The sequence below is a fragment of the Ornithorhynchus anatinus genome, chromosome 11, assembly GCF_004115215.2.
Source record: "Ornithorhynchus anatinus isolate Pmale09 chromosome 11, mOrnAna1.pri.v4, whole genome shotgun sequence".
Taxonomy (NCBI): Eukaryota; Metazoa; Chordata; class Mammalia; order Monotremata; family Ornithorhynchidae; genus Ornithorhynchus; species Ornithorhynchus anatinus.
Genome location: NC_041738.1, coordinates 16,679,817 through 16,704,526, shown reverse-complemented (window position 1 = coordinate 16,704,526; position 24,710 = coordinate 16,679,817). Strand labels below are relative to the sequence as shown.

The following is a 24,710-nucleotide window of genomic DNA, read 5'->3' as shown; positions in this document are numbered from 1 at the left end:
TTAGTACAGTGCTCCGCATGCTGTAAGCACTGTAAATATATCAATGGTTCATTGATTGATCCACGGTGTAGCCTAGAAACCATTTTGCTTTTCTTTAATTGGCTGGTCAGAGGGGCCACCCCACATTCATGCCAGTACTGGGAGATTTGGACTATCCAAGAGATGGCCTAGAGACTTCTGGGCTTTTAGGTCCCCGAGCCTGCATTTTTTTTGGAGAGGACAAGATACAGAGACCTGAGGAGAAGGATATGAGTCATCTGCAGATGATCCATCTGGGGTCAAAAGGACATGCAGATGGATAGACCTGGCTCTGCTTGGGTCCCGAGGAGCAGAAGAGCAACTCAAATGTCTTTCCCCACCCCTGGATTCCACCCAACCCCAACAGTTCACTGTGCTCTGGTAACACCACTGAACTGTTTGAAAGCCACTGGCTTGTTTCTTTCAGCAGAAATCCTGAAGCCCCCAACTAGTCAACCTCATAGCATGCACGCAGATGCAACCCAGCTATCCACATTGGTGGTTAGGTAGTAGAGGAAGACTCCCAGACAATGCAAGTGTTCCTTTTTGAGTAGCAGCATGGGGTTGTGGATAGAGCACGGGCCTGGGAGTCAGAAGGTCATGGATTCTAATCCCAGCTCCGCCACTTGTCTGCTGTGTGACCTTGGGCAAGTCACTTTACTTCTCTGTGCCTCAGTTACCTCATCTGTAAAATGGGGATTAACTGTGAGCCTCACGTGGGACAACCTGATTACCCTGTATCTACCCCAGCACTTAGAACAGTGCTCTGCACATAGTAAGTGCTTAACAAATACGAACATTATTATTATCATTATTCTCTGTGCCTCAGTTACCTCACCTGTAAAATGGGGATTGAGACTGTGAGCTCCACTTGGGACAGGGACTGTGTCCAACCTCATTTGCTTGCATCCACCCCAGTGTTTAGTACAGTGCCTGGCACACAGTAAGCATTTAACAAATACCATAATTATTATTTAAGCCCTCTGGCCACAGCCAGCAAAGAGGCCTACATAGGACCGAGAGGAATTTAAACTAGCTACTAGGAAGAACTTTCCACTATGGAGTGTATGAGTTCACTATGCTCCAGGTTGAGGCAAAGAGCTGCAACAACAGTAAGTGGATAAGGAATAGAGAGACATGACTTGTCTTTATGTAAGAGCCCCCAACACCCAGGACCTCTGACAGAACCTGGAGTTAACATAACTCAGGCGCCTTCTGTGAATCAGAAAACCTGGCAGATCCATTTCCTTTCCAGCCATAAATACTCCAAACAACAGTTTATAGCCAAGTCTGAAATATCCTTGTATGACAGGGAAGGAATGGGATGGAGATGTGTTTGTTTTCACAAAATAAAAAAGGATATGTGTGGGAGAATGTTATTGACTCTTTGCTTTGGATAGGAATAGTTAGAACAGGGCAGAGTCAAGACAACACCTGTTCTCCAAAGCCTTCTCGTGAAACATTGCAAGACCCTTTGAGGGCATTGGGAGAGGCGTTTAGCATGAACCCTTCCTCAGGTGAAGTGGGGCAGTGAGGAACTAGGACACAGGCTTACCTTAAGATGCATAGTTCTGAGAGAGAGCTGGGGCTGGAGCCAGCTCTCCCCACCAGCTGGCCCTTCTCCCCTCGGCTATTACTACTAATGATGACCCCAGAGTCCGGACCCCCTGTTGACAGTGGTAAATCCATATGACTAGGAGCCTGGAGATCTGGGGTCTAATCCCAGCTCTACCATTATGCGATTTTGGACAAGTCACTTCATTTCTCTGGGCTTCGGTTTCCTCATTAGTAAAATGGGGACTTAATGTCTGTTCTCCCTTCCCTTAGACTATGAGATCCATGGGAGACTTGGACTGTTTCTGATCTGATTGCACTGCATCTACCCCAGTGCTAAGCACAGTGCTTGGCACATAATAAGCACTTAGCTATTATTATTATTATTACTGTTGCTGTTGTAATTCCCAAGTTGGTCAATGGGTCTGTGCCTTTAGGACAGCAGCTATCAAGCATGGTGTTACACCTGGGCTTAGAAACGTGCCCATGGTTCTCCTAAGACCTCAGTCCATCTTAAGACCAAGCAGGACTAGCAAGACTGATTTAAAGGCTGAGACAGCTTTAAGGAGACAGCTGTCTTGGCCAGAGGAGCCAACTCAAAAATCAGTCTGGAGGTGATGGGGGTGGGGTGGGGGTCCCTCTCATCAGTAAAGAAGTGGAGGGTGCCTATGTTCTTGCATCAACAGTAACCAGCAGGGATGGAGCCTTGGGGTGACTGGGCACGGTGGTGTTAATGTCCTGTTCACAGAGCAGCCCCGCCCTTTAGGGACCTGGCTTCAGCCCCTGATGTAGGTCACCAGGAAGGGTCAGGGTGGAGGATTTCATTCCCCTGCCCATTGGGCTACATCCTCTAATCCCAGCAGGCTGCTGAAGCCCAGAGAGCCCTGCAGAGATTGGAGCTGGAAGCGGCTGCAGGGATGTGAGGCTGCAAGCCTGGGGCTGGGGCTGAGCCGTAGGGAGCCCCGGGCACTGTGGAGGAGAGAGCAATGGCCTAGACCCGGGAAGCCAGCCCTGTTTCAGCCCCTTCAGCCCTGATGCTCCAGCCTTCTCCAACTCCTCCAGAGGCCCTGCTGAATGACAGCCTTCAAGTCCCTGTGCCTGGAGAGGCGGTTCTCCGCGCACACGACAGCCTCACTCCCTGGCACCAGTCTGTCCCTCCCTCCCTTGCTCCATCCTGCCTGCTGCCCTCCTTTTCCTGGGATCTGCAGCCAGAGCTGGGCTGTTTCAAGCCAGAAGGCACTGACCGTTTCTGCTTCTGTCCTTTTTGGAAAGGACATGTGGGGCCTGCAGGGGTCGGGGGCGGGGGAGAGGTCTGTCCCCCCAACCCTGACAATTGCACCGGAGGAGGAAATCTTTGACCAGAGACCCCTGCCTTTTCACTCTGCTGGAATGATGGCCCGCCCGACCTCCCCCGCAGCTCCTGGGAGCCAACAGTGAGGACATACACAGAGAAGCAGAAAAGTCCTTTAAAAGAGAACGTGTTCTTCAGGAGGCCTGGACGGTTCTGAATGGGTCTACCTCTTTCAGCCAAACTGCCTCAAAACTTACTGCAGGATCCTGAAACCCCACCCCTACCAGCCACCTACCCGCCCCCCACCATCCCCCACGCTCACTGCTAATCCCAGATTGGGGTAGGGAGGGGCTGGTGGCAGGAGGCAACTGTGTGGGTTAAGGCTCAGAGGATTTTTCTCTCCTTCTTCATTCCTGTTCTCCCCTCCCAGGGAAAAGTGAGCCCCTCCATCGGACTAGTCTCTACCTCACTTTTTCCTGGGGTTCACGCCTAAGCTGCTGGAGAAGGAAACAAGGATCTAGCAGTTAGCCCGCCAAGACCCTGCAAGCAAAGCCGGGAACAAGAACCGAGAAGGAGAGAGGGGGAGCAAAAAGTTGGTTTCTTCTCCTGGCACATGGATGCAATTATTCAGAGTACATTCCAGAGGCGTCGCTTTGCGTTCGGGGCAGGTCTGCCCGCCCTGCCTCTAAGCAAAGCAGATCCACAGAGACCAAGTCCCCACATCCTGGAAACGGAATGTCTTTGCTTTCCATCCTCTTCTTAGGTGAGTGTTGGAGAAAGATTGGGAGCTTGGTTCCTGCCCTGAAATTCAGAGAGAAAGCTGTTTTTTCCCCAGCTCCTGTTTGTGCTCAGGAAAGTCTCTCTCTCCCTCTCTCTCTCTCTCCTTCCCCCCCATTCCTCCTCCCTCCCCATCACAATAATTTTCAGCAGATGGGAGCAGGGGAAAATGTAAATTCTGAAGTCTAAAATGTCTTCAACTTGAGAATGCCATGTTTTAAACATTTGTGAGCACCGGAGATGAAACTGTTTTGGGATCTGGGGTTTCCTAGATGCAGGAACAGTCTGACTTCTTTGTCCTATTTAGAAGTTGGGGTCCCTTGCCTGGGTCATAGATTTAGGGGAATGTTTAGGAGAAAACAGAGGGACTTGGGTTGGGTTTTCTACAGGCATTTTTGTTCAGGTTCCTGAAGAGAAGGAAAGAAAAAAGAAAAGCTTTTTCTTTCTACCCAGTGCCTTGGAGTGCTCAGATTAGAAACAGATGTGTTAAAGTGTAAGAGCCGGGGAGGGGGAGAGAAAAAGGAGAGAGGGAGAAGGGAGGGGGTAAATGGTGAGGAAAGGGGAGAGGCGAGGGGAGCAATGGTAAGTAAAGGGGAGAGGTAGGAGGGAAAACCTGTATTGCGAACAAAAGGAATAGAAAGGGAGGAAGGAAAAGGGAAGAAGAAAGAAGACAGGAAAGCAGAAGAGTGAACAAACTGAAGTAAAAACAGAGGAAAGCTAAAGTAGGGGAGAAAGGAGAGGGGAGAAGAACAGAGACCTGAGACATGAGGGGTCGAGCACATTTAGAAGAAAGACTGTGGGATAGGAGGGGTTTGATGGATTTGGGGAAAAAAAACATTGGGGGCACACCCAGGGTTCTCAGATTTCTCAAGACAGAGTAAGAGCCACTGAAACACTGTCTCCCTTTCACTAATGGCTCCGGCTGACGGGCAGAGGAGTCGGGGAGAAGATGTCCTTAGAGCTGGACGAGCACAAGAGGAGATGGAAGTAAAGCTTCGGGCACTTATGGGGAGGGGGTGCAAGGGTGCTCAGTTGAGAGCCAGAGGACAGAGACCGGGCCTCTGCCATAATCGGGGTGCAGAGCAGGCATGGGGCCTGTTGGGTATGAGTCACTCAAGTTGTGCTTGAAAATCAGAGTATGGGAGATGAGTTATAAGAGTAAGCTACATCATGTCTGTTGCGGGGTTGGCAGTTGGGAAATCTGTGAGGGGTGTGAAGGTACAGGGGAGCCAAGACTACTTCCACTCAATCTTGTAGACTTTTAAGGGGGCTCTGTGTAGCAGCCGTCAGCATAACTATTCAGATTTTCCAAGCCCAAGGTTTTTTATCAACCCAACTTATTTCAGGAATGAATGAAATTGGCATTTTTTTTTACTCACCATCACTTATTCTGGATGAAGTTGCCAAGAGATAGTGAAAGGGGTGTGTGTGTGTGTGTGTGTGTGCATGCATTTGTGTGTATGAGTGGGTGTGTTTGAGTTTGGGGAGCAAGGAGATACAACTTGAATGCATGTATGACTCGTGTGTGTGTGTGTGTGTGTGTGTGTGTGTGTGTGTGTGTGGAGGGAAGGGGGCAATCAGGGAGTCTGTGTGTGTGTTTTGTGAAGGCAAGGGGGCAATCAGGGAATCTGTGTGTGTGCATGTGTGTGTGTAGTTGTGGGCAGAGAATATGTCTGTTATATTGTTGTTTATACTGACCCAAGTGGTTAGTACAGTGCCCTGTACACAGTAAGCACCCAATAAATGATTGATTGATTGATTGAGGTAAGACAGAATTCAGGGAATCTGTATGCATGTGAATGTGTTTTTGTGAGTTTGGGGAGAAAGGAGGTGTGACCTGAATGGGTGTGTATGTGTGTGTGTGCTTGTGCGCTTGTGGAGAGAAGGGAACATTCAGAAGGTGTGTGTATGTCTGTAGGGCAGGGAGCATTCAGGTATCTGAATGCCTTTAACGAATACTTCACCAAAACCACTAGCATGGAGATGTTCAATAGTCTTCCATTCTGCTTTCAATGGCCGGTCCTGAACCCTTCCCCCTACCCCCCCTCACCCCTATCACCCTCCACCAGCCCTGGTTCCATGAGCTTCCTTGTGGTTAATTAGGCCTCAGCAGGCTGGGGTTTTAAACATAAGATCTTGATGGGACACCACCCAACTAGATCCTTGAGCTGTGTGCTTGGATTAATAGGATAGCAGTTTGGATGGAGAGGAAAGATTTGAATAAGACTTTGAATGTGGTGGCTTGTCATTCATCATATGTGATGGAGGAGGGAATTCCAGCACAGAGGGAGGACGTGGGTAAAATAGCAGTAAACTATTTGGACCTGCTCTACTTTCCCTCAAATTGGATCCATTCCCTCCATGTCAGTCAAAAGCCCGGCTGCCATAGCCAGGGAGTGGCTGCTGTTCCTTTAACTGGCCAAGCTCACCTGTGAAGCTCACCTGTGAGTCTATGTGGCTCAGTTCTAGACTGACAAATTACTGAGCCGGCTCTGTAAACAAGAAAACTCTGCAATGTCAATTGGCAGGTGAAATTGCTTTTGTCCTGAATTTTGCAATCAGTCCACCATCCATCAATCAATGGCATTTATGGAACACTTACTGTGTGCAGAGCACTTTAGCAAGCAATGGGAAGAGTACAGTGTAATAGGATTGGTAGAAACAATCCTTGTCCTTAAGAAGCTTACAGCCTAATGGGGAAGAACAATCTAGTCTATGATAGTCGTGCTTCTCTCCTTTTTTTAGGGTGGGCAGACTTAGGTTAATATGGATTCATTAATTTGTTAATTTATTTGTGTGTGTGTGGCTGTGCCACTTCAATTCTCCCTCAAAGTGCCAGTCAGGGTTGCGTGGCCTGAATGCTTCCTGTTAGCTATTAGCATTGCTTTAGGAGCCCCTAGATAGTAAGTTGTCATGGGGTATGGCAACCTGGTTTGTTCTGCTTCTTTGTTCTGTGCCTGGCACTGCTGCAGAAGAGGGTGAACACTTTGTAGACACTATGTGATGATGATGACCTGAATGTTTAAGTATCATCCTCCCTAGCACAGTGTTCTAATAAAACAGAAACTTTTCTCTTTCCTCCCTTAGTTCCCTAAGCCTACAACAAAGCTTTCTTTCCCCTCAGCACCTGGTGTCTCTGGCTGGATTGGGTTGTCTTGAGCAGGGTAGCTAGGCTGTAAACTTGCAAGCTTTTAGGATCTTGAGGAATTCCCTGAAAAAGAAGGAGAGGTGAGGTGGATTCTATCACTCTTTCAAGTAGGCAGGTGGGGGTGGTTTGCAGGGAGGAATGGGAAGCTGATTCTGTGAAGGGAGGAAAGGAATTATGAAGACCTGAGTGTGCGTGTGTGTGTGTTTGTTCATGTGCATGTGACTGAATACATTTCTACTCCTTCAAGCTAGGGACTGAAAAATATAGAGATCGTAACTGTGGACCTGAGCAGCGAGGTTTTAGAGTAAGAAGCCAGTTGTCCAAAATAGTTGGACCAGGGCATCATTCTGAGCTGCAAAAGTTTGGCTAACCGAACATGATCATATTTGTTTGGTGATCCGAGCTCTTCTTTTTTTCCGACATCCAAACTAGGCTCAATTTGGAAAAATAGTCATTTGGATCTCCTTGCTTCAGGAAATCAGCTCTCTATGGTTTATTGTGCCCGACATGTTTGGATGCACAATGGGGTTCATTATGGTGTGACAAATGTGTATTGTGTGTTGTCCAGTTTGTTACATGCCAAGTAGTGGTATCAGAGCAGGTGTCCTGAATTTCAGGCATCTATGCTACTCAGGAGAAACTTGAGGTGACTGAAATGCCCGATCATCTCATTGCTAAATTCTGTCTCTTTAAGTTAGAAAAGGAAGAGCAGCAAGATGTGTGGCATGGTGAATAAAGCATGGGCCTGGGAGCCCAAAACTTGTAAATTCTAATCCAGGCTCTGCAACTTGTCTGATGTGTGACCTTGGGCAAGTCACTTCACTTCTCTGGGCCTCAGTTACCTCATCTGTAAAATGGGGATTGAGACTGTGAGCCCCACATGGGTCAGGGACTGTGTCCAACCTGATTTGCTGGTATTCCCCCTTCCCCCTTCTGCCCCTCCAGCGGCTTAGTACAGTGCCTGGCACACAGTAAGCACTTAACAAATGCCACAATTATTATTATTATTTTAAATGACATTAGAATAAGAACTGAGGCTATTCTACATGTGGGATTAAAAGACTGGGGGAAAGGGTTCAGAGGGGAGGTTGGGCCAGAAAGCGGCACCAAGGCTTCTGAAGGGTAGGAAAGGGAATGAGTTGGTGTTGGGTTGAGAAGCACTTGGCCTGAAGACTGAACTGATATCCTGATACCACCCCAATCAAACCATTTCAAGAAAAGCCAAGTGGGATTCATTTCATGTCTGTGAGGTCACTTTATCCCTCTCTCCTATTAGACTGCTCCTGCTTCCATGAACCAAGCCCCAGACTGACCATTCAGGACACTGTCTTCTGATGTTTAGCCATGACCTTCTAGGTGACCTTGGGCAAATCATCAGTGGTCTTTATTGAGCACTTGTTGTATGCAGAGCACTGTATTAAGCACTTGGGAGAATACAGCACAACGGAGTTGGTAGCCATGTTCTCTACCCACAGTGAGCTTTCTGCCTAGAGTCTCCTGTCTCCTGCATCAGATAGAGATGGTGAGAAGAAATGAGAAAAAGGATTTTTGGGTGGAAACAGCTGTATACATTCAATTATCATCATATTATTATTATTATTGTTGTCATTGCTATTGCTATTATTATTACCATAGAAGGTATGGAAAGAAAATAGAAGTAACTCAATCAATACACATCCTCTTAAACCAGGAGAAACCTATGTTCCAAACTGAAGCACAGACCCAGACATGTCTTCTCCCCATTCCAGAAAAAAATAAAATCCCCTAAAGGCAAACTGCTTTGTGACTTCATTGTTTAAATTTAGGTTTGGTTTTGTGGGGATTGTTAAGACTGGGAGCAAAAGCCCTTCTAGCCCAGCCTCTGTCACTTCTCATTACTTCCAGTGACAGTTTCAATTATTTCCAATCACCATCCTGAGGAGAGGAGGGAAAACCCAGCCCAGCCTAGGGTTCCTCTGCCCAAAAACTTGATTGCATAAGAAAGCGCAGAGAAGACGGGGGACTTTCCAGGACTAATTTGGAAGTGCTCCAGGTACCTTAGTGGGGCTCGCCCTTGCCCAAATTTCAGGCCAGGGCAGAAGAAGGTGTAAGGGCCTGAGATGTTGGCTCAAACAAAATGGTTGGTTATATGCCTGCTTTTTTGTGTCATGTTTTCATATTATCTATTTAATATCAAAATGCACATCTGGATTGGGTGCTTCAAAATTGGCCTCAGGTCAAAGTAAATGCAAGTATATCAGGGTCATCATCATCGTCAGTGGTATCTATTAAGCACTTACTGTGTGCAAAGCACTGTATTCAGCATTTGGGAGAGTATAACACAACAGAGAAGCAGCGTGGCTCAGTGGAAAGAGCATGGGCTTTGGAGTCAGAGGTCATGGGTTCAAATCCCGGCTCGGCCATTTGTCAGCTGTGTGACTTTGGGCAAGTCACTTAACTTAACTTCTCGGTGCCTCAGTTACCTCATCTGTAAAATGGGGATTAAGACTGTGAGCCCCACGTGGGACAACCTGATTCCCTTGTGTCTACCCCAGCACTTAGAACAGTGCTTGGCACATAGTAAGCGCTTAACAAATACCAACAGAGTTGGGAGACATGTTCCCTGCCCTCTACAAACTTATTGTTGAGAGGAGATATAGAAGTAAATTTTCCCTTAAGGGTATTTATAGGAGAAAGATAGTTGCCATATCCACAGAGTGTGGAACAAGAGGAAATGTGCTGAAATCCCAGAGCACAGAAGTCAGTTGGCCTTAAGGAAAAATTGTCTGAGACAGAAAACTCTAGTCAGCTAGGCAGGTAGGTGAAGCAAGCTGTGAAATCTTCATCCCTAATTTAGCTCTTCAACTGCCTGGAATTGGAGGAATAAATTAGGTGACCTCTGGAAAGGGTTGCCAGGGTTTTATGAAAAAGTAGGGATTGCTCTCTGGGCCATGAGCCGTCTGGAGAAATGACAAGTTCCTACCAAAGCCAAATCCTAGAAATGGTGTGGTACCAAAAAATGCCCACATGGGAAATATACTGACTTCAATTTCTGTTTTAATTTTTGGAGAAACAGAAAACCTCAGAGAGAAGGGAGGGCTGTGCTCCCCTGACCATCAGGAATGGTGATTTTTCTTTTCCCCGTTTCCCAGACCTGAAAAGAGAGGTCTGAATTTCCCAGCATTGAGCTTTTGCATAGGGCCAGACCATGCCTGAGGAGTCCTGTGCTGAGCAGGGCCAGCATCAGGTCATAAGAAAGGTCATTTCGAGGCAGCACAATGCAGGGGTGGCAGAGTGGGTAGACGCGTCACCCACTAACCCTGCCTAATCCATTCACCCTCACCTAACTGCTGCCTAACCCATTCAAGATGACCACAACTTGGGACGTCAGTAAGATGGCACCCACAGAGGACCATAGAAAGATGTCTTCTGCATGCATTCATGAAAGACCATGCATGGTCAGATCCCCCCTGTCCCCGCCCCCCCCACCAACACTGTGTATGTATGCAGTCACCCTTACCTCAGTTTTCAGTTACCTTCCCTTCCACCTTATCTCCCTCACTATTCCCTGAAACAAAATCATCCCTCTCCAAGGTCATTTGCTTTTTAAAATGTTTCTAAAGGGGGCTAAATGGTACAAGGTGGGTAGCAAAGGAAAGGTGTGGCAGGAACGGATGGGTGGGCCCGAGACCGAAGGAACCAGTGTCCAGCAGGGCGGGCAGACAGAGGGCGGAGAGGGGTACAGTGGAGAGTGGCCGAGAGCAGAGAGACCCAGAGCCCAGTCCAGTCCCAGAGCTGAGCACAAGCCCGGAGCCAGCCCCGGCCTCAGCTCCAGTCACAGCCACAGCCACAGTCCTGGAGACAAAAACAGCCCCAGTTTCAGTCACTGCCCCAGGGCCAGCACAAGCAGCAGCCACAGCCATATACACAGTCATAGCCCCTGTCCCAGAGATGACTATAGCCCCAGCCCCAGTCCCAGCCCTGGAGCCAAGCACTAGGGCAGCTCTGGGGAGGAACCGCAGGCCAACAGGACTTGGCACACACCTGAGGCTGGGAAGCCAGAGCTAGGTAACTGGGGATGACAGGGGAGTTGAGAAAACCCAGGGAGCCAAGAGAACCACGGAAATGAGGGAAGCTAAGGGAGCCAGGGAAGCCTGGAGAGCAAGGGACCTGGTGAAAATGAGGAAGCCAGGGGAGCTGGGGATGGGAGGGTGGTGGGGAAGGGCCTATGGGGACAGACTAAAAGGCTGCAAGCTGAAGGGAAAGGGTGAAGCTGCCTGGGAGCCAAGCTGGATTTTTCTGGGGTTTTCTGGGGGTGAGCTGGCTCGTGCTCCCTGTTGCCTGAGCCCACAGCTTGACAACCTGTGAGAGCTGGGGGCCCAAGCTAGGAAGCTGGGTCACCCTGCATTGGTGGAGAGAGTGATGCCAGCCTAGCTCCATAGCACCATCCCTGATGCATCCTCGGGAATGCCCAGAGTTGGGTTTCCCGGGGAATCCACCACTCTGTGAGCAGGCCACAGCTCTGTGTGCCAGCAAGGTGGAAACAATGTGCCTGGGGCATTGCTAAATGGGGAGATAATTTAGTCATTAGAGCAGTTCTGGCCCTTCTGCCTGCCAGCCCATCTTTGGAAGGCAAAGATGCCTCTGAGGGACCAAAGGAAATGCAGGGCAGGATTGGGTGGGAGGTTGCTGGACTGTTGGAAGGGGCAACCCTTGGAGAAGCCTCAGGGGCTCAGGAGTCTGTGGGGTCAGTAGCTGACTTCCTAGTACTACTACTACTACTACTACTACTACTAAGAATAATAATAATAATAATAATGTTGGTATTTGTTAAGCACTTACTATGTGCCGAGCACTGTTCTAAGCGCTGGGGTAGACATAGGGGAATCAGGTTGTCCCACGTGGGGCTCACAGTTTTCATCCCCATTTTACAGATGAGGGAACTGAGGCACAGAGAAGTTAAGTGACTTGCCCACAGTCACACAGCCGACAAGGGGCAGAGCTGGGATTCGAACTCATGAGCCCTGACTCCAAAGTGGTATTAGTTAAGCACTTCCTATGTGCCAGTCACTGTACTAAATGCTGGGGTGGATACAAGCAAATCAGGTAGGACACAGATGGGTCACAGATAGCAAGGGCACAAGGCCCTTCCCACATCTTCCCCGCCTTCCTCACAACATAGAGGTGTGGCCCAGGGCTGGCAAGCCGGGGCAGGAGGCTAGGGCCAGCACAGCAGATGGGTTTGGCCTGGGGCTGCAGGGACCTTTCAGATGGACATGGCATCAAGTGCTTAGTGCAGTGCTCTGCACACAGTAAGCACTCAATAAATACGATTGAATGAATGAATCACTTCACTTCAGTGTGCTGTCCTCAACGGCAGCCAACACACTCCCTACCAAGCCCAAATATCCCATTGCCTGTACATGTACCACCGCTCACAGATTTCCTACTGTCTGTATACATCCCACAACCCACATATCCTACCAACCTCTTGCCTACAACCATCCACACAGATCCCACCATTCACACACTTCCCACTGCCCATATATGTCCCACCACTTGCACATGTCCCATTGCCCAGATACAGTGGGGAGGGGAAATAGGGTGGGGAGATAGAGATAAGTCAGGGAAGGTTTCTGGCGGAGGTGTGATTTTAGGAGGACTTTGAGATGGGGAAAGAGGTAGTCAGTCTATCTTCAGTTCAACCTTCACAACATTACTAAAATCTGCCCTTTCCTCTCCATCCAAACTGCTATCACATTAATCTAAGTACTTATCCTATCAGCCTCCTTGCTGACCCCTACCTCCTGACTCTTCTCAATCCAGTAAATACTGCACTCTGCTGCCAGGATCATTTTTCTACAATAAAGTTCGGTCCATGTTTCTCCACTCCTCAAAAACCTCCAATGGTTGCTCATCCACCTCTACATCGAACAGAAACTCCTTACCATAGGCTTTAAAGTACTCAATCACCTTGGCCCCCACTACCTTACCTCCATGATTTCTTACTACTACTACTACTAATAATAACTGTGGTATTTGTTAAGCAGGGGGAGCTGATAGAGTGCTCTGAAGCTAATAGTGAGAAATTTCTGCCTGATGAGGTAATGAAAGAGTAACCACCTGGTAGAGGTTTTTGAGGGGAGATGTACAATGAATGATTTTTTTGAATAAAAATGGTCTGGACCACAAAGTGAAGTAAGGACTGGAGTGCGGTGAGACAAGAGGCAGGGAGCCCAGGAGGAGGCTCTTGATAAAGTAGAAGAGGGATAGGATAAGTGCTTGGACCAGCTTACTGGCAGATTGGATGGAGAGGAAGGAGTGGACTTTGGAGGTGTTGTGAAGGTGGAATTGAAAGGATTTGGTGACTGACAATGTGGATGGCTCCCACCGATTAGTTATCTCAGCCTTAAATGGGATCCAGAGAGTGGGCCAATTCTTTGAAATGGGAAGAGATTCTCTCCTTTAAGATCATGGGGTTAAAAGACATCATGGGAGCAGAACTTTCTGGACCCACAAACTGGCCTTGAACTTATACGAAGCAAACTGGCATTTCAACTTGGTTATGGTTCAGTCTATTCTGAGTTGAACATCAAGCTCTGGTCAATGGAAAACCCAACTGACGATGAGGGTAAGAGGACATGTGTAAGGATCTGTTAAACAAATTGCTTGGGACACAGAAGCCAGATTGGAGGGGGTACAGAGGTACATTGTCAGAGGAACTCTTCTTGTTCCCTTGAGGGGAGGGGACTCCCCCATCCTAAAAAAAACCGCTCTTGACCCCACTTCCCCCTCCAGTTATCGCCCTATCTCCCTACTACCCTTCCTTTCCAAAATCCTAGAACGAGTCGTCTACAATCGATGCTTAGAATTCCTTAACTCCCATTCTCTCCTGGACCCCCTCCAATCTGGCTTCCGACCCTCCACTCTACCGAGACTGCTCTCTCTAAGGTCACCCATGACCTCCTTCTTGCCAAATCCAATGGCTCCTACTCCATTCTAATCCTCCTTGACCTCTCTGCTGCCTTTGACACTGTCGACCATCCCCTCCTCCTCCATACCTTATCTCACCTTGGCTTCACGGACTCCGTCCTCTCCTGGTTCTCCTCTTACCTCTCTGGCCGATCATTCTCCGTCTCCTTCGCTGGCGCCTCCTCCCCCTCCCATCCTTTAACTGTTGGAGTTCCTCAAGGGTCAGTTCTTGGCCTTCTTCTGTTCTCCATTTACACTCACTCCCTCGGTGAACTCATTCGTTCTCACGGCTTTGACTACCATCTCTACGCAGATGACATGCAGATCTACATCTCCGCCCCTGTCCTCTCCCCCTCCCTTCAGGCTCGCATCTCCTCCTGCCTCCAGGATGTCTCCACCTGGATGTCGGCCCGCCACCTAAAACTCAACATGAGCAAGACTGAGCTCCTCATCTTCCCTCCCAAACCCGGTCCTCTCCCAGACTTCCCTATCACCGTGGATGGCACGACCATCCTTCCCGTCTCTCAGGCCTGCAATCTCGGTGTCATCCTTGACTCGTCTCTCTCGGTCACCCCACACATCCTATCCGTTACCAAGACCTACCGGTTTCACCTTTACAATATCGCCAAGATCCACCCTTTCCTCTCCACCCAAACGGCTACCTTACTGCTACGGGCTCTCGTTATATCCCGGCTAGACTACTGTGTCAGCCTTCTCTCTGATCTCCCTTTCTCCTCTCTCGCCCCGCTCCAGTCTATTCTTCACTCCACTGCCCGGCTCATCTTCCTGCAGAAATGATCTGGACATATCACTCCCCTTCTTAAACAACTCCAGTGGTTGCCTATCAACCTCCGCTCCAAACAAAAACTCCTCACTCTAGGCTTCAAGGCTCTACATCACCTTGCCCCTTCTTACCTCTCCTCCCTTCTCTCTTTCTACCGCCCACCCAGCACACTCCGCTCCTCTGCCGCCCACCTCCTCACCGTCCCTCGGTCTCGCCTATCCCGCCGTCGACCCCTGGGTCACGTCCTCCCGCGGTCCTGGAACGCCCTCCCTCCTCACCTCCGCCAAACTGATTCTCTTTCCCTCTTCAAAACCTTACTTAAAACTCACCTCCTCCGAGAGGCCTTCCCAGACTGAGCTCCTCTTCTCCCTCTACTCCCTCTACCACCCCCCCTTCACCTCTCCGCAGCTTAACCCTCTTTTCCCCCATTTCCCTCTGCTCCTCCTCCGCTCCCTTCCCATCCCCTCAGCACTGTACTCGTCTGCTCAACTGTATATATTTATTACCCTATTTATTTTGTTAATGAAATGTACATCGCCTTGATTCTATTCAGTTGCCATTGTTTTTACGAGATGTTCTTCCCCTTGACTCTATTTATTGCCATTGTTCTTGTCTGTCTGTCTCCCCCGATTAGACTGTAAGCCCGTCAAACGGCAGGGACTGTCTCTATCTTTTGCCGACTTGTTCATTCCAAGCGCTTAGTACAGTGCTCTGCACATAGTAAGCGCTCAATAAATACTATTGAATGAGTGGATGAGAGGAGCGGAGTGTGCGGGCTGGGCTGAAGGAGGAGAGAAAGGAGGTGAGGTAGGAGGGGGCAAGGTGATGGAGAGCTTTGAAGCCCATAGTGAGGAGTTTTTGCTTCATGCGAAGGTTGATAAGCAACCACTGGAGAGTTTTGAGGAGGGGAGTGACATGCCCAGAGAGTTTCTGCAGAAAGATAATCCGGGTGGCGGAGTGAAGTATAGACTGAAGCAGGGAGAGACAGGAGGATGGGAGATGAGAAAGGAGGCTGATGTAGTTAATCCAGTCATGAGAGATTGAACCAGCAAGGTAGCAGTTTGGGTGAAGAGGAAAGGGCGAATCTTGGTGATGCTCTGAAGGTGAGTGAAGGTGAGACCGGCAGATTTTGGTGACCAGTTGGATGTGAGGGGTGAATGAGAGAGCAGAGTAAAGGATGACACTGAGGTTGTGGGCTTGAGAGACGGGAAGGATGGTAATGCTGTCACAGTGATGGGAAAGTAAGGGAGAGGACAGGGTTTGGGAGAGAAGATAAGGAGCTCAGTCTTGGACATGGATCACTTCTCTGGATCACATCTACCTACTCTATGTAGTGAGAAGCCATGTGACCTATTGGACAGAGCACAGGTCTGGAGTCACAAGGTCTGCTGTGTGACCTTGGGTAAGCCTCTGTGCCTCAGTTTCCTCATCTGTATATGGCACTTCAATACCTGTTCTCTCTCCTACTTGGACTGTGGGACCTGGATTGGGTCCAACCTGATTATCTTGTACCTTCCCCAGTGCTTGGCACATAGTAAGTGCTTTACAAACACCACTATTATTTCTCTTCCAAGTACTTAGCACAATGCTCTGCATATGGTAACCACTAAATAAAAGCACTGATGGATTGATTCTTTCAGCTAAGCCTAGGAATTGGTCTCTTTCAGCTAAGCAAAGGGTGGCCACTGCAGGGTGATGACTTGTGGTGGGGCTCAAGAGGAGGCGGGGTGGGGGGAAAGGCAGATACCCACTGAGCGGCACTTGGGGTCAAGCTGTCAATCTGAGCCATTCTTCCAGGGTCAATCTCTATTTGGTGCCTTGATGCCTTTTCACACCTCCCAAAGCTAGCATCCTGGTGCAGAGAACAGCTCTCTGTCTCTGCCTCTCCTTCAGCCTCAGCCAGTCACTTAAATTCTCAGCCTTGAAAACGCACGCAGTCACTTACATGGATCCATTTAGGTTACATAAGGAGAGATGGGGCTCTTCCAAAGTGCTATGCAGATGTTGTAAATGAGCCTGCCCATCCCTGGTGGGTGATATGCAAATACCCAGAATCAGATTTCTGGAAAAAAAAAACACCTTGCAGTCTTGGGATTTGCAGCCACCGACACGTCCTGTTACTGCTGAGCAGACAAATAGACCTGTCCAGTTCTCGGGAAACCCTTCCCCACATCCCACCCCTAGCCCAGGAGTTTGAGGGCAAGATGGTTCTTGTTGACTGGGACAGGAACGAAGACTTGCTGAGTTTGGAAACAACAGCTTTACCCAGTCGGCTTTGTGACTGTGGTCTCCCAGTCCCTTCCAGCCCCTTCCCACTTCCTCTGGCTTCTGCCGGTGTTGTCACTACAGCAGTTCTTAGAAGCTACCCCACTTCCACTTCTCTGCAACTCTTGATCCCCTCTCCCTTTCGGTCTGGCCCCCACCCCTACCTTCTTGACTGAGCTGTGAGGTTCTGAAGACTAAGAACATATCAGTGGCCAGCAGAGCCAGGCAGGTGTTCCTGTCACTCCCGAGCTGGCCGGACTTGCCCCTGACATCAGTCTCTGTTGGGCACAGTTCAGCCCTTAGTGAAGCTGGCTGGAGAGAAGGGTTCTGGGGGGTTTCTGCCAACTGGTGACATCCCAGGAGCTGACATTATGGTTAGTGGAACTCAGGTACCAGTCTCCCTTCTCACCCTCTGGACAAGTAGGCACGGGCCTCTGGATAAATGCCAGCAGGGTTCTGAGCCCAGCCCTGAATTCAGTACAGTCCAACCCTGGAGAAGAGGCAGGTGTCTTGGAGGAGAAGGGACTGGGCAAAGATGCCTGAGTTCCCCAAATACAGCTTGTGTATACTATGCTAGGATAGGCACCGGGGGCCCCTTATCTTGTTATTCCAGGAGGGCCTGAGGAGGAAGTGGGTAGGGTATCTGGGGAGGTAGATTCCAACAACATCTCAGAAGCTGCTCCTTCTCCACAGTTCCAGGTTTCCAAGAAAGTTCTGCTGCCTACCATCCTCCTGCTCTGGGGTCCCAAATCTGTTCCTGTCTTTCCAGGTCCTTGTGTTTGGGAAGAGAAAAAGGGCTGGAGATGGAGATGGAGATGGAGATGGAGATGGAGAAAAAGGGCTGGAGATGGAGAAAAGGGCTGGAGATGGAGAAAAAGGGCAGAGATCTTGGGCCACAGGACAGGCTGGAAGGCACATGGAATCTTGGGAAATAGAGGTCAGGCGCCCTGATCAGAAGCCAGAGCAGACCACGTAACTGAGACCTGGGCAGAAGAGTTGCATGAAGGTCCTAACAAATGATTGGGAGGAAAAGAAAGAGAGTTAGCATCCAGTCCCAGGAACTCCTGGGGTTTGTATTTGGGGCCTGGTGCATGAACATTAAGAGTCATAAAGCCGCTATCATGTGGATCCTCTGGCCCTCTGACACAGATGCAGTGTGGGCAGCTGTTTTATATACGCAACAGTTCCCAAGCACTCTGACATCCACAGGTAGCTGGGAGCCCTGGGATCTCAAATGAGGCCCCTAAGACTTAGGAGCACTGGGTGTTCCCTCGGCTGCCCCAAAGGTGTCTAGTTTTTAACTCCTGGGTGCCTCTTTCCAGCAGACATCCTAGGGGTCACTGCCAATGTCAGTGCCAGGTGCTAAACCAGTCTGTGGCACATGGTGGTCCCTGCCCTCCTGGGGCATCCTCCTCAGGCTAGCAGAAGATGAAGGACACCCCCCCCCACACATGTCACTGGCCCAAAAGGGCATAAACCTGTGTCAGGCTGATGCCGCTTGTCCCCCTTGGCACCCCACCCAGATTGAGGGAAACTCCAACAGGAAGGTCAAAGCCGAGGGATGGAACAGGCTCCTCCCCAAACACACAGAGTCACAGAGAGACTCCTGGAAGTGGGAATCCCCGAAAGGACCAGACAAGAGGGAACACTCTGTACAGGTTGGGGAGGGCGAGCTTGGGCTGGGAGCCCTATAGTGGTAGGGTTGGGGAAGAGGCAGGGGATGGGTGTTGCATCCAGCAGCTCAGCATATGGATCTCAGTCTATTTTCTGGGTTGGCCCTGCCAGAGGTGATCACTACCAACCTACAGAGACCTTGCCCTCCCTCCCCCTCCCCCTTCCTTGCTCTTCCTCTCCCTTCTCCCTCTTCCTTCCCCCCATCTTCTCTCTCCCCAGCCAGAGCACGTTCAGAACCAAAGCTGTCCCTTTAGCAGGACATGGTGAGCTGGCCAAGCTGAAGAGACAATTATCATTGTTATTATTATTATTACTAATACTAACAATAATTATAATAGTAATAATAATGATAATAACATTGTTAAAGGATTAGCTAATGCCAAGCACTTTACTAAGAACTAGGATGGATACAAGAAAATCAGATCAGACTCGTCTCTGTCCCTCAAAGGTCTTATGGTCTAGTGGGGAGAAAAAACAGGTATTGAATCCCCATTTTACAGATGAGGAAATTGAGGGTCAGGGAAGTTAAGTAATTTGCCCGAGGTCACACAGTGGAATTCGAACCCAGGTCCCCAGAGTCCAGGCCCGTGCTTCACTTGGCGTCTCTTTAAGTCAACAAAAGCTGAACTGACTGTATCTTTACCCTTCAGCCAGCATCTGAGCAGATGCCAGTGAGGGCTGCCTGCTGATTCTCTGCTCCCCGTCGGGTCAGGGTGCTCCCCCACCCAGCCCTGGAGGCAGCTCTGACCACTTATTGCATAATCAAACACATTTGAATCCTCCCCCAGCTAACGAGCTTCCAGATGCATTTTCCAACGATTGTAACAAACGAAGAGACCCAACGACTTTTGCAAGAAGCCCGTTTCATCTTCCTCTTCCTTCCTTACCCAAGGCCTGCAAGATCCTGTCCCCGTATTTTACAACCAACACAACCAGATGGCCTCATCTCAGGGAGACGCTGGGTTGTGTAACACGTCTCAAATCAAGAAGCCTGAAACGGCCATTTAAAAAAAAAACAACCCCACAAATGTCTGGCAGTGTCTAGATTTCAGGAAATAACCCTTTCTGGAGGGATGGGTCAGGGGGAAAGCGAAGGCTTTGACCACAGAGTTCAGGGGCCCCCTAGGCAGAAGATGGATGGGCTGGAGACATCTTCCCTTCCCCCGCACCCGCCTTCTGGGAGAGGAAGGGAGGGAAAAAAGGGACGGAGGGAGGAAGAAGCCCGGTGGGGGTGTTTATTTTTCCTGAGCTAACCCAAACAGCTGGAGGAGCCCTGAAGGCTAAAGAGTCCCAGAATGGACTCCCTGTCGGAGGGTCTGCTTGGGAAGTGGTCCAAACGCAGAAGAGAAGCCGGCTGGGGCCCAAATGGTCCTTTTTCATCTCCTTTTGGCTTGACTGGCAACCTTCAGGGAAAGGGGAGGGTAAGTGCCACCTCAGGAGGGAGTTTTTCAAGTTCCCTGCAAGCTGCTGAAGCCAGTTACAGAGCCAGGGCCGATTTCTATGCAGCAGGACAGATGTCAAGGCCGGGAAAGGGGAGGGGGCAGCACACTCTTTAAACACACCTATGTTTGCTGGACACACCAAGCCATGGCCGTGTGCGTGTGTGTTTAGGGGTGGGTGGGGAAGGACATAGATGCCCAATCCCACCTGTGCACAGGAGAGTACGCCCCTGTCCCAACCCAAGTACCTGCCCCCTCCAGATGCCGGCATCTGCCCCTTTGGGGGCTGGAGTCACCACCTGTGCTGTGTGAGACCCAGAGAGTGCTAACGACCCCCAAACCCATAGTGGGGTAGTTAAAGGAACTGAGGAGATGAGGGCACAGGGAGGCAACTCCCTTGCCCAGCCTAATCTCAAAATAATACAGAAGGGAAGCAGGGTGATCTAGGAGAAAGCTCAAGGGAGTTACAGGACCTAGGTTCTAATTCTGACTCTCCCACTTACCTGCTGTGTGACCTTATCAGGTTGTGCCAAGTGGGGCTCACAGTCTTAATCCCCATTTTACAGATTAGGTAACCAAGGCACAGAGAAGTTAAGTGATTAAGTGACTTGCCCAAAGTCACAGAGCTGGCGAGTTGCACAGGCTTGGGCGTCAGAGATCATGGATTCTAAACCCGACTATGCCACTTATTAGCTGTGTGACTCTGGGCAAGTCACTTAACTTCTCTGTGCCTCAGTTATCTCATCTGTAAAATGGGGATTAAGATTTTGAGCCCCACATGGGACAATCTGATTACCTTGTATCTACCCCAGTGCTTAGAACAGTGCTTGGTGCAGAGTAAGCGCCTAACAGTTACTGCTATTATTATTATTATTATTATGTGGCAGAGTCACGATTGCAACCCATGACCTCTGACTCCCAAGCCCATGCTCTTTCCACTAAGCCATGCTGCTTCTAACAATTGTAAATTAATTAATTCATTCAATAGTATTTATTGAGCTCTTACTATGTGCAGAGCACTGTACTAAGCACTTGGAATGTACAAATCGGTAACAGATAGACACAGTCCCTGCCCTTTGACGGGCTTGCAATCTAATCGGGGGAGACAGACAGACAAGAACAATGGCAATAAATAATAGAATCAAGGGGAAGAACATCTCATTAAAACAATAGCAAATAAATAGAATCAAGGTGATGTACATCTCATTAACAAAATAAATAGGGTAATGAAGATATATACAGTTGAGCGGACGAGTACAGTGCTGAGAGGATGGGACGGGAGAGGGGGAGGAGCAGAGGGAAAGGGGGGAGAAGAGGTTTTAGCTGTGGAGAGGTGAAGGGGGGGGTAGAGGATTTGCGAACTGAATTTTTTTTAGAAATATGATCTGGGCGGTAGAGCAAAGTATGAACTGGAGTAGTGAGAGACAGGAGGCAGGGAGGTTAGCAAGGAGGCTGATGCAATAGTCATTGCAAATTATGATAAGTCCGTGGATGAGCACAGTAGCAGTTTGAATGAAGAGGGAAGGGTCAGTTTTAATGAAGGGTAGAAATGGTATGATTTGGTGCCAGACTGAATATGTGGGTTGAATGAGAAAGATGAGTTGAGGACATGTCAAGGATCTGGACTTGTGAGATGGGCAGGTTACTGGTGTTGTTTACAGGGATGGGAAAGATGAGGGAGGACAGGGTTTGGATGGGAAGATTAGGAGTTTTGCTTGGGCATGCTATGTTTGAGATGTTGGCGGGACTTTCAAGTAGAGATTCCTAAGGCAGAACAAAATGGAAGATTGCAGAGATGGAAGGAGGTCAGGGCTGGAGAGGTAAATTTGGGGATCATCTGCATAGAGAGGGTAGGTGAAGATGTGAAAGTAAATCATCTCTCCAAGGGAGAAAATGAGACTAGAAGGGGGCCCAGAACTGAGCCTTGAGAGAATCTCATAGCTACAGAGTTGAAGGCAGAGGAGGGGCCTACAGAAGAGATTGAGAATGAGTGGCCAGGGAGATAGGAGAACCAGGAGAGGAGTGAAGCTAAGGTTGGAATAATGTTTTCTGGAGAAGGGAGTGGTTCAGTGTCAAAGGCAGCTGGAGGAGGAATGGGATGAAGTAGAGGCCACTGAGTTGGGCAAGAAAGAGGTCATTTGTAACCTTAGAGAGAATAGTTTCTGTGGAGTGAAGGTGGTGGAAGCCAGATTTTAGGCAGGTCAAGGAGAAAATTGGAGTACAGGAAGTGGGGGCAGCAGGTATGGACAACTCGCTCATTATGGGCAGGGACTGTAAGCCCATCAATGGGCAGGGACTTGTCTCTATCTGATGCCAATTTGTACATTCCAAGTGCTTAGTACAGTGCTCTGCACATAGTAAGTGCTCAATAAATACTATTGAATTGAATGAATGAATGTCCACTAACTCAGTTGTATTGTACTCTCCCAAGTGCTGAGTACAGTGCTAGGCAAGTAGTAAGTGCTCAGTAAATACGATTGATTGGTTGACTGATTGAAGGAGATGAGGTGATAACTGGAGGGAGTTGTGGCATCAAGGGAGGGTTTCTTTCAGGAGACAGGAGCATGTTTTCAAGCAGCAGGGGGGAAAGATGATGGTCCGAAGATGATGGTCAGAAGGAAGGTCTCAAAAGTTTTGATAAGATGCTAAAGGAGAGGGTCAGTGTTTATAGAGAAGGGGGAGTAATCAAAGCAGCAGAGAGACTGAGGAGGATAATTAGGATATAATAATAATAATAATGTTGGTATTTGTTAAGCGCTTACTATGTGCTGAGCACTGTTCTAAGCGCTGGGGTAGACATAGGGGAATCAGGTTGTCCCACGTGGGGCTCACAGTCTTAATCCCCATTTTACAGATGAGGGAACTGAGGCCCAGAGAAGTTAAGTGACTTGCCCACAGTCACACAGCCGACAAGTGGCAGAGCTGGGATTCGAACTCATGAGCCCTGACTCCAAAGCCCATGCTCTTTCCACTGAGCCACGCTGCTTCTCTATTTGTTAAACACTTACTAAATTCTTAGGTAGATAAAAGATAATCAGGTCTCACATGGGCTCACAGTCTAAGTAGAAGGGCGAACAGGAATCCCCATTGCGCAGATGAGGGAACTGAGAGACTGAGAACTAAAGTGACTTGCCCAAGGTGATGGAGCTGGGATTAAAACTGAGGTCAATCAATCATATTTATTGAGCACTTACTGTTAGTAGAGCTCTGTACTAAAAGCTTGATTACTATCCCACGTTGATTACTGTATCAGCCTCCGGGCTGGCCTTCCTGCCTCCTGTCTTTCCCCATTCCAGTCCATATTTCACTCTGCTGCCTGGATCATTTTTCTACAAATATGTTCAAGCCATGTTTCCCCAATCCTCAGGAAACTCCAGTGGTTGCCCATCCACCTCCATATCAAACAGAAACTCCTCGCCATTGGCTTTAAAGCACTCAATCACATTGCCCCCTCCTACCCCTCCTGGTTTCTCTTCTTCTACAACCCAGTCCACACACTTCACTCCTCTAAAGCCAACCTTCTCATTGTACTTTGATCTCGCTTATCTCGCCTTTGATCTGTCACCCATGTCCTGCCTCTGGCCTGAAATGCCCTCCCTTCTCATATCCAACTGACAATTACTCTCCCCCAGTTTAGAGCCTTATTGAAAGCACATCGCCTCCTGGACTAAGCCCTCATTTCCACTTCTCCCACTCCCTTCTGCGTCACCTTGACTTGCCCCCTTTATTCATCACACACAGCATCCCAACACTTAGGTACATACCTGTAATTTATTTATATTGGTATCTTTCTCCCCCTCTAGACTGTAAGCTCGTTGTGAGCAGGAAATACAACTAGTATAGTGTTCTGCACACAGTAAGCACTCTAAAAATTTGATTGACTGACTGATTCACTGGAGAGGGGAGAGTTGGTGGAGAGGAAATTAAGGCAGTAAGTGCAATATGACCTATTCTAGGAGTTTGGATAGGAATGGGAAGAGGGAGATGGAGAGGTAGCTGAAGGGGATCATGGGAGTCAAGAAAGGACTTTTTTAAAATGGGGGAAATGTATATTTGGGCAGAGGGGAAGGAGCCATTGGTGAGAAAGGGGTTGAAGATGACAGTGAAGGAAGGGAGAGAAGGAGAAACATGTGATTTTAGGAGGTCAGAGAGAACAGGGTCAAAGGTGCACATAGAGAGGGTGGATTTACTGAGTAGGTGAAAGGTCTCCTCTTGAGAGACAGTAGAAAACAAGAACAAGGTGAGAAAGCAGGAGTAGACTATTGAAGGGAGTCTGGGACGTTCACGTCAGAAGCCGTCTATTTAACCAAGAAAGTCATTGGCAAGGTCACTAGGGTGAGGGAGGGAGGAGGAGGGGAATTGGAGGCTTTGGGAGGGACTGGAAGGTTTGGAAGAGCTGGTGGGGTTGTGAGTGTGTGAGGCGAAAGAGGAAGAACAGAGTTGTCCAACGGAAAACATAGCTGAGCTAAAGCATAAAAGTGTCATTTGTAGTGGGAAAAGTCAATCCAGAGCCCAGATTTCCACCAGCTGTGTTCAGCTGCATGAGCGCAGGAGTGGAAGGAGTGGACTGGGGTGAGGTTCCAGGGCTGGGGGCTGTGAGTGAGAAAGAGGAAAACAGGGTGGATGACTTGAAGTAGTTGAGGTGGGTAGAGAAGGTGGAGTTGAAGCAATGCACTTTGCCATCTAAGAAAGGGTGGGAGAGAATCAGGTGAGGTGAAATGGGCTGAGGTAGGGAAAGAATATCTAGAGACCAGAGGTCATGATGATGGTGGGGGCAGGTTAGGAGGTTGTTTAGGGAATGCAATATAG

General features: G+C 49.0%; 1 protein-coding gene across 1 annotated transcript in view; it reads left to right on the top strand.

Moving 5' to 3' along the window:
- Positions 1 to 2,839: 2,839 nt before the first annotated feature.
- LOC100082652 (CXADR like membrane protein) overlaps positions 2,840 to 24,710 on the top strand; it is an 88,407-nt gene continuing 66,536 nt past the window's right edge. The window contains exon 1 of the mRNA XM_029075691.2: positions 2,840 to 3,626. Coding sequence (XP_028931524.1) covers positions 3,599 to 3,626 — 28 coding nt within the window. The 5' untranslated portion in view covers positions 2,840 to 3,598. The remainder of the gene's footprint in view (positions 3,627 to 24,710) is intronic.